Raw genomic sequence first — 9,717 nt, 5'->3', positions numbered from 1 at the left:
ACTCACTCTTCTTCTTCCGACACTCTACCTCATAATGGTCAAATTTGCCACACTATTCGCATTGGACATAGTTGTTTTGTTGGCTAGGTTCGACATGATTGCTCCCCCTTCTTCCAGACGTTCCACCACGCGTGTTTGCAACGTCTTGATGGTAGTAGAAATTCTGTTCGCGGGGTTGTTTTTGGTTGTGATGGCCTTGGCCAAATCAACCTCTTCTTCCATGACTTTGTCCCCTTCCTCCATCCGAGTTCAAATAGAGCATGTGTCCTTCTTGCACATTGTTCCTCGTTCGAATGTGATTTTCTTCGACTAGTAGCATCGATTAGAGATCAAAGAAGGAGGGAGGATTCTTCCTCGCGAGGACAACCGACATTATTGCGCCAAACCGGGGTGCTAGGCCACTGAGGCATATCTGCACCATTTCGTCATCGTCAATGTTGATATTGATCGACCCAAAGGAGTCGCACAACTCCTTGATCTTCAAGGTGTGGCCGTCGATTGACAGATCCCTCTGTTGTATGTTGTTCAACTCTTGTCAAAGTTGAAGCTTTCACACGGTTGTGTTGGCTGTGAATATCTTTTTGAGGTTCCCCCACGCCTCTTTTGGCGTTTTGGCCTCTCAGATGTAGTCGAGCATGTGATCATGGACACGGGATGCAAGGCAATACAACACGCGACTCACCGCTTGCTCCCAAGTTGGGTGGTTGGCATGTGCTGGGTTGGGTTGATTTTCTTGTGCTCCTTCAATGTAGCTCCAATAGCCTTGACCAACAAGGTATTGGTGCATCTTGTACTCCCATGATGTGAAGTTGTTTCTATCGAGTTTCTCTATAGGAAGAGTGCTTCCCATCGGAGTGTTCATGTTGATAGGACTTGTTTGGAGCTAGTTTCATTCTTTTGTTTCACTTGATACGATTTGTGTAGGTTGTTGCTACAACGATCAATCGGTTCTTTGTGAACGTTGGTGTATACACAATACGTGAGGATGGGCTTGGATCAGCCTACCAATCTCTCTGATACCATGTAAAGTGTGTGTGTGTGTGAGAGAGAGAGAGAGAGAGAGAGAGAGAGAGAGAGAGAGAGCCCAGATGGATGTAGCTCAGTTGGTAAGGTTGCCCAATGGAGACTAGGTGGTCATGGGTTCAACCCTTACATTCCACAATGGCATCTAATGAATTAAGAGATATATAAGAAGTATATAATAGAGAGGTGTGGAAGTTGGGTTTCGAACCCATAACGTAGTGCTTGTAGTGCTAACAACTTTTACCACTAGGGTAAGATAATTATGAGAGAGAGAGAAAACAAAAAAATTGTATTAACAATTATAAAGAATGAACCAACCTTCTCTCTAAGTTCTCTCACTAGAACAACCTCTTGGGACAGAGGTGGAGTATTAACTACTTACTGAATATGTGTGATAGGGCATTAACTTCTATGACACACTAGTTACTATATGAGGAGGTGGGATGTTCACACACTTGAGCATCCTAGATTGTGTTCCCACACAAGGGAAGTCGAGTTTGATTCTCAACAAAAAAGAAACCTAAAAAAGGAAGAAAGGATTTGAATAGGTATTTGATCATCCAATTAAGATTGTCATATTAGACTTGTCTTGTCTTTACGAAGCATAAGAGTCAAGACTATGAACAAGATCACCAAGAACTAGAGCTTAGATAGAGAACATCAAAATTGAGGCAGAAACCCTTGAAAGCAAGGAGGAGGCAAGATCATAGATGAATATATGCGGGCACGATCGAGAACGAGGGCATTAGAGCCATGGGCGAGAAGATCAAAGATAGAGGCTAGGCAAGATTCAAGACTGTGAGATTAGTATGAGGCGATGGCAAACCAGACTAGAATCGATTCGTTGACGAGATGAGATGAGGCCCAAGCTAGATTGGACAAGATTGGACCCTAGACCAAACAAGCTAGACTAGACCATACTCGACCCTAGACTAGACTAGACTAGACCAGACCAGGGAAGGGAAGGGAAGGCAAGGCCAAGCTAGACTATATGACTCTCAAACCAGACTCGACTCAATTCCAAGACCAGACCAGACCAGACCATGGAAGGCAAGGCAAGGCCAAGCTTGACTCTCAAACTAGACCCGACTCAATTAGAAGACGAGAGCAGATCAGGCTAGACTCGAATCAACCAGTCCAGACCAGATTAGATGAGGTCCCACCACTCGGCCAGACCCGACCCGACCCGACCCGATCCGACCCTCATGACCAATAGAATAGGAAGGAAGTGGGAAGAACCCACGTTCATCCAATATGACCTTCTTCTTCTTCTTCTTCTTCTTCTTCTTCTTTCTTTGTTCCATAGCTTATTGATCCCCGGTCCATGCACTGCTCCTTCTCACTCTTTGCCTCTCTCCATTTCATCTCTTTTTCTTTCCTTGCTCTCTTCGAGTTCATCTTGTTTGCCGTACTCATCGCTTATTTCGTCTACTTTGATCCTGTCTGTACCTCGTCGATGATGGATTCGGTAACAGATCTGTAGCATTCCCCCATCGATTCGTTGTCCACACTTACAGATAAAGAAACTGGTATGTATCATCCAAGGGCAGATAAACTTGTTCTGAAGTTCTCAGAGCGAAAATATTGGTGCGCAAATTAGTAAAACAGTACCGTAATGCGGATAAATCTGGACAATTGATACATACATATTGCATACGTACATACATAGCTATGTATGTATGCATTTGGATTTATCAATTAGAACACTTCGATAAAGGGATTCATGTATGTATGTGTATATTGTTTATGTATCATTTGGAAAACATTTCAATACTGACACAAATTCAGATAACATTTATCCCAAAATTCAGATAACATTTATCCCGATCTTTGTAATAAAGCATGTGCATACATATAGACATGCATACACGCACACACACAATATATATGCCATCTGTGAAGCAAACAGAAGACAGTACAAATTTATAGGTGTACGGCAGATATATATTATAAAGCAAATGTAAGTGGTGTAAAATTTTTAAGAAACTTTTACAATAATTGGTATCATTTACATGAATTCGGACAAATTTACTCAACTTTATGCATAATGTGTCCAGCAAACCTAAGTACTCCAAACTTAAGAAAAACTTCTGGTAAGCTGGTTTCAAAGAAGAAAACCCTTCAGAAAAATGGCAACAATTTTATGCAACATTTTATGTGAAGAATCTGAGTGATCGGTCTTGCTTTATATATGATATGGTCTGGATTTTATCTACTTTTCAGAGGTTTTCTTCTGTAATGATTCCATTAAAGAATTACTGAGATGGAACAAATTGTGGACAAAGAGCTTCGGCAATCGTCATCAAGGCCCTTCTTATACAAAACGCCTTCACGGAAAGTTCAGCCTTTTTTGTGTTTTTGCTTTTTTGAAAACCCAACAGTATATTGTTTTTATACACTTCAATATATGGCTAGTAGAAAAGTGTGTTTTTGTGCCCTTTCTCCAGAGATGAGCTACTTAGCATAGTAAGAAAGCATTCAAGTTTCCTGAAGAACCGCCTGGTCAGTGGTGAAGGGAATAATGAAGAAGATGATGACTTGGACATGCGATTCTGGAGGGAATTACTGGACATGTTTTTTGTCAAGGGGATGATTGATCTAAAAGAGACCCAAGGTGATGATCTGGTTTTCTTTGTCCAGCACGAGGTATTGTATTATTTTTTACCCTTTCCTCAAGATATATGTCAGCAGATGATGAAAAAAAGCCTAATAGTTAATGCTTTATGTAGGTTGATCATCCAAGTGACCATAATGTGCAACCTTATTTTGTCCGCAGATGGGCACCCCAAGTATGTCTTCGTCAATTCCGATGCAAAGCTTAACTGATTTAATACATGTTGGATCTTTTTGATAACCTTTAACATTTCAATGCACATGTACATGTACTGTCCTTCACACTGGTGCAATAACCTCTTTACTTTTTATAACATGGCTATCATGTGTCTGCCAAACTTTGCGGCATTAAAAATTTCTATAAAAATAGGGGTAGGGGGATTCAAGGCAAGAATATTATTTGGAAAACTCAAATTGGATATGGGTAAAAGTGTGAATTAATTGTCTCTCAAAAATTGCATGTGCTTAAATTTAAAGCCTTTTGGTTTTCATGAATCATACCATCATTTTTTGATGGATAACTTAAAGCTTTACAGAAATATTCATTTTTGATAAAACATTATCATTATATGTTTCATAAGCTTCTTTTGACACACATTTGGCTTATTGCACCAAACATTAGCTGGATATGAAAATTTGATGCTGTACTTCTTGCACAGCTTGAAAAGGTGATTGGTGATAGTGCAAATCAAGTGGATTGGCGACGCTCATTGTATCTCAATATGATAGCTCACACATCATACACATTGACGGTCGCAATTTGCAGGTATGTTTTCATTATTTGGAAATGATCTGGTTATGCTTTTTCTGATTCGCTAAGCATATTTGTCATATGTTTGAGAAGGCGCGAAGCATTGCAGAATCGAAATAGGAGCGGAAACCCACAACTTGGTCCACTATACCAAGTGAGCAGGTTTTGACCTTGCCGTCATTGTTTTTGTTTTTGTTTACTTTTAACCACGTAGGTTATAGCTTATAAGTTATCCATCTTCTCAAGTAAACACTTCCAAAGGAATTTGAAACCTAAAAAGTTCCTCAAGAAACTCACCATTTAGGCATTCTAATCAGTGTGGTATAGCATTCTGATGATAGGATTACGGGTGTCAAATCCACACCATACATTAAGTGGTTAAAAAAATCTATACTAATTGAGACGGACTTCTCTTGTAGCGCAAGATTGCACTTATATTTGTAAAAGAAATCCCTTTTCCATTATATTTGTTCTTAGAATTAAGGCCACAAAAGTGTCAATAATAAGAAAAGATACACCCGATCAAACCAAATGTCTCATCCTGCTGGTGTACTGCAATGTCATTAGTTAAAATTTTGGTTTCCATCTTTTGAGTTCCAACTGTGCCTTGAATATTGAATCTAAGCATTTTTATTACTATTTAGGTCTCAAAGACAGTATATGCTTCTCCAAGTAGGGTGAATTTCCACACAGACATGTCAAAGGTAATATATTGAAACCAGAATTATATTCATTTTAATATTATGAATTTAGGAAAACCATTTTGGAAATAGCCAATTTGTATCTTGGTTAATTAATTTCTCTTATTCAGTAATATAAAATGATATACTTATATTCTCAATAAGTTTGTTTTATTTACTAGGGTTTTGAGACTGTACCAGCATATCCAGATATATGTTTTATGGTTGATGATTATGATGACACATTTGAGGAAGTGGTATGTTCCATGTTCTCTGATGATATGCATTGTTAGCAATAATTAAACTTTTTTGACGTAAATTGTATTTTGCTTATAGTAAACATATGTTAAACATTGAGATCGAAAACAAAATGAACACTATCAAAGATGAGAGGTTGAAGAATCATTTACTAACATTGCTATATTGCATTAAAAGAAGATAATGATCTACGAGAATCTAAATTCTGTCATATCCTGTAGTTTTTAAAATAAAGAGAGATATATTGAAAGGCAACCATAAGCCACAGTGCCTAGAGACCCAAAAATTAATGGGTGCTGACACATCACCATATAGCACAGCGAAACGATTTTCCCAAAAAAAGAGATTGACCATATTTTTACCAAGTAAATAGGAAACTGTAGATATATTGTTCTGCTCAAATGTAGTTTACGACTTCCCTGTATCCAGCTTATGTACTTTACTTCATTTGATAATTTCTAAAGAGATAGAGAAAGGCAATCTGATGGGGTGGAAAATTGAGAAGAACTCCATTCTCCAATGCATGAAGCACGCATGATGTGTGAACTGTAACTAGCTCTCTTGTAAAATTTTATGTAGATCTAGGATTCCTTTGCTATAAGTTTATCTTAGTGCTTTCAGTTTCTTGGACAATTATAAACCATTATTTCATCTCTGATGTATTTTATCATTGAATCTTCTATTTTTAAATAGATTTTGGTAGAGCCAGATCATTGCTATTGTGTGTTTCTGAATGCAAATGGTGGAGCTGCCTTTTCGCATGAGGATTCCAGAGAGCAAGTGAATAAAAGAATAAGTCCAGAAAATTATTTGCTAGGAGTGTCTCAATGTAGCAATGCTCCACAGGTACCAAATTAAGATTGTTCAATGATGGTAAGAATGCTTGTTTGGAATGATTGTCTAGCTCTCTCAGTATCATTTTGAATCTTGATCAAAGATCTCTGCAAGCAGTAGTTTTTTTGAGTGTTTTTCTTGTTTCTAAACGGTTCTCATCATACCACCTTTTTGTGGAATTGCTCTTAGCATAGTGTTTGGGATCTGTAATCTTCAAGTTATATATGATATATTTAGTAACATTCATCGCATCATAGCTCTTTCATATCTGGACTCACATACAATAGGTGTTGGAATGATGCTGGTACATGAGAGAGTTCTGATGTTGATATACAACTTGTGTTTGCCTAAATTTGACTCATTGGGCAATTCTTTTTCAGCTGACGTTGTTCTCAGGTTTTGTTGGGTATGATATGGTGCGGTCTGCTTTTGAGGGTATGCCAAGTAAATTATGATGTATTTTTACAGAGTATTGATATTGAGACATATCCTTAACCTGATTTCATGCTGCATTATTTTACATTATTTATGCAACACTCTTATTGTTTGGAAATGGTAAGTAACATGTTTATCAACCATTCAATTGACATTTATATTCAGGGGGGAGGCTACGAGTTGGCAATTTTCTGCTTACAGGATCCTCATCTGCTCGTTCAGAACGTCTGATTATGCATGGTCCTGGTGGACGCGGTGAACTTGAGGTGTCTGTATCTGGTCTTCCAGGTTAATATGAACACTCATCAAACATATATTTGGATAGAATATAGCTGTTTTACTACTCGTTCAAATTTTGCAATGATTTCTGGAACATATAATAGTGTATACATGTGGAATATCTTCAAAAGTTTCACCTTAATCTCAATACGAGTTATCAATTCCTTTTTGAGGTTCTAAATGATGGTTGTCAATGCTCCCTTTTTTGTGGGACCCATTTTACTTTTCCTTTATGTTAGAAAGATTTCGCATATTCAATGATGGAAACTAGGACTCTTGGTTGTGACTACTATGGATTTTTATGATTTCTTCTGATGGAGTCACCTCTCTACCCTGGGATCATTGTTAAGCAAGGGTAGAACAAGACCTACCCTAATGTGGGTAGGTGCAGGTGTTAAAATGTCTCTAAGCTTACTAGCACTATTGTCAATCACTCAAGTGAGCTTTACTTCTCAGCAATAATTGAGCTATGTATACCTTACTTTACGACTTCATCACATGTTAAAGGATTTGAAAATGCAAGTAAACAAAGCCACACACTTGATTATTGGCAACATGATCAACTTCATGTAATTGGTCCAAGTACTTAAAATAGAACTCTTAAAACTTGGATACTTAGTTTAGAAGGATTCGGCTTCAGGAGTGAGAAAGATTAAGAGATTTAAGCTCTAGCTCTAGAATGAGGAGATCAAGAAGTGGGAAGTGTGTCTGTAATATTAGGAACTATGAAAATTTTCAGGCCTTACAGAAAGGTGAAATTTGGACAGATCAAAATACCCAGCAGATGCCGGAGGCTGCTTCTTCATGGAAGGCTAAAGGTGCAGCAAGGCTCGGAACAATCATGCGCAAAGCAGCCTTTGCAGCCTCTCTGGCAGCAACATATGTTGCATCGACGGGTGCTAAAAGCAATGCAGAAACACTTCCACTTCGTTGTTGTTTGATGTCTCTCTCTCTACCTTGGGATGTACTTTCTCACGACCTTCTATACAAGGTATAAATGCTTTTTTACTGGTTTATTGAGACTATCTTTTTATGATGAGTATGTGAAACCATCTTTTCTTGGTGATTATGGTCTCCATGCTGATGTTTATTTGCATTTTCAGGATTTCCCAAATGAGGATCAATGACAAAGCAATTCCCTAGGTTCAATTATTCTTTAGTCTAATCATGGAAATAAATATATGCAGCTGTGGCTTAATCTTATGACTGGACATTGTTTTATTAGACTATTAGCTTTCCAGTCAATGCAAGAGGTATGTACTTGGCTATCAGAATTTCGTTTTTACCTCTAATTATTATTGAATGTGAAGGCAAATTTTCTTCAATGTAGTAATACTTCTGAAATCATAAATGAGGACATTCGGTAGCAATTTTTATGGCCACATGTCAAATCCTCTGCACTAATGCCCACCACTTGAAGAGATAAAGCTTATATCTGTCCTTGTTCTCAATCTTCTGGACATTTTGTCACCAGAAAAACTCTTTGTTCTTTATCGAAACTCACAACAAATGATGTTTCCTTGATGTCTTGACAATATGAACATTATGGGTGTGTATTTGTAGTTTTGTATATACATTGAACAATATGATTACAGAAAAGAAGGGACATGGTGATGCTGTATTAATGCTCATGGGAACTCAACAATCATTACAAAGCACTCTTGCCAGCTATGTAGTTTGGTGATTTGAACACGGTCAAACAAAAACAAAAACAAAAACAAAAAGCTAAATAAAAACTAAGTTCGTTTCTGAATTTCATTGTTTTCATCCTTCATGAGTTTTGTTCTTTGGTTAAACAAAGGAGCAAAAAGCATGTCTAATGTGGTCTGCAATTGTTCCATCATTGTGAGTTCTTGGAAGGTACGAGCCTAAGAGAATTCCTTGAAACTCAGGCTTGATATCTCATTCGCGAAGGCATTTCAACACATTCCCCTGTTTCTAGTAGATTGAGGAAACATAGGTCATATAGCTCCTTTTCTACTCAATCTTCAGCCAACTGCTAGTTTCCATTTTCAAAGCGTGTGAGCATTTGCCCATCAGTGTGATGGTATGCCTCACTCTCTTGTTGATGTGTGTCCAACTATGAGGTTGGGTTGAGGGTTGTGATTGATCTCAAGTTTTATCCCTTGCTATTGCTAGATGTGCATATCCAACTATTCTTCATCATTCCATCCATTTCTAGATGTCTTGGACCCAAGTTGGATGTAAGGAATTTGCTTGTGGTGTTTCCTTGGTAGCAACCAATTTCCCAATTTTTAGGAGCATCAATAAGTATGAGGCTGTGCTCCTAATTGTAACACATACAATGTGTTGGGTTTTGTGATTGGAACCACAACACACCACCCCGACGGATTGAGGCGAGGGCCTTTCGCAACGGGTAGAGAAGGCACCCATTGTAGCACATCCATTGTGTTGAGGGGTTCCATGAGTAGAACCACAACACACCACCTCAACGGATTGAGGTGAGGGCCTTTTGGATAGGTAGATAAGGCCTCATGAGTCGTGGGTTTCTAACTAAGTCTTCTCGACGGATGGAGAAGACACTCATGACTCACATCGTGATAAATTCGTTGCATTAGTTTTGGGACATCTAATCCTTCTCTTGTAACCCTATTAACAAGATTTTCCAATTTATCAACGCATAAACCGAAGAGTGTAGATGATAATGGATATCCTTGCTGAACCCTCATGTTACTTAAAAAGTGTTATTAGAAACCTTTCTTAATTTTTAGTTGGCATCTAACTTGTTCATATAATTGTGCAATAGCAACTCGATACTCAAATGGCATGCCAATTTCCACTTCATGGTACCTAATCAAATGATTTTTAAAAATCAACAAAGCA

At 38.0% G+C, this 9,717-nt stretch overlaps 1 protein-coding gene across 4 annotated transcripts; it reads left to right on the top strand.

The window, feature by feature from the left end:
• Positions 1 to 2,391: 2,391 nt before the first annotated feature.
• Positions 2,392 to 8,431, top strand: LOC147857643 (uncharacterized). 4 transcript variants are annotated; one of them, XR_015530466.1, is made up of 14 exons: positions 2,397 to 2,552; positions 3,247 to 3,368; positions 3,482 to 3,669; positions 3,753 to 3,812; positions 4,296 to 4,402; positions 4,481 to 4,541; positions 5,032 to 5,091; positions 5,250 to 5,324; positions 6,019 to 6,171; positions 6,540 to 6,594; positions 6,760 to 6,882; positions 7,641 to 7,864; positions 7,977 to 8,126; positions 8,204 to 8,431. XR_015530466.1 is itself a non-coding variant. In XM_087327199.1 (13 exons), the coding sequence occupies exons 2-13, from the start codon at positions 3,287 to 3,289 to the stop codon at positions 7,998 to 8,000; spliced, it is 1,212 nt and encodes a 403-aa protein (XP_087183325.1). In that variant the 5' UTR covers positions 2,397 to 2,552; positions 3,247 to 3,286; the 3' UTR covers positions 8,001 to 8,431. The 4 variants fall into 4 exon arrangements, 3 of the variants coding, with proteins under 3 accessions (XP_087183326.1, XP_087183325.1, XP_087183324.1); XM_087327199.1 differs by having other exon boundaries at positions 3,247 to 3,357; positions 3,471 to 3,669; positions 7,977 to 8,431; XM_087327198.1 differs by having other exon boundaries at positions 7,977 to 8,431.
• The last annotated feature ends 1,286 nt before the right edge of the window (positions 8,432 to 9,717 follow it).

The sequence above is a fragment of the Azolla caroliniana genome, unplaced genomic scaffold (assembly GCF_043228905.1).
Source record: "Azolla caroliniana isolate FFs.n. ecotype wild unplaced genomic scaffold, voAzoCaro1.0.p SCAF_11, whole genome shotgun sequence".
In the NCBI taxonomy this organism is placed as follows: Eukaryota; Viridiplantae; Streptophyta; class Polypodiopsida; order Salviniales; family Salviniaceae; genus Azolla; species Azolla caroliniana.
The sequence above is the reverse complement of the archived record's forward strand: the minus strand, read 5'-3'. Positions and strand labels throughout refer to the sequence as shown.

What these genes read in the sequence shown, in the direction of transcription:
- LOC147857643 (XM_087327199.1), top strand. Translation starts at nt 3,287, where the DNA reads ATGGAACAAATTGTGGACAAAGAGCTTCGGCAATCGTCATCAAGGCCC. An exon ending in TCCACACAGACATGTCAAAG is followed by an intron (nt 5,092 to 5,249) that starts GTAATATATTGA and finishes TTTATTTACTAG; the next exon opens with GGTTTTGAGACTGTACCAGC. An exon ending in ATGACACATTTGAGGAAGTG is followed by an intron (nt 5,325 to 6,018) that starts GTATGTTCCATG and finishes ATTTTTAAATAG; the next exon opens with ATTTTGGTAGAGCCAGATCA.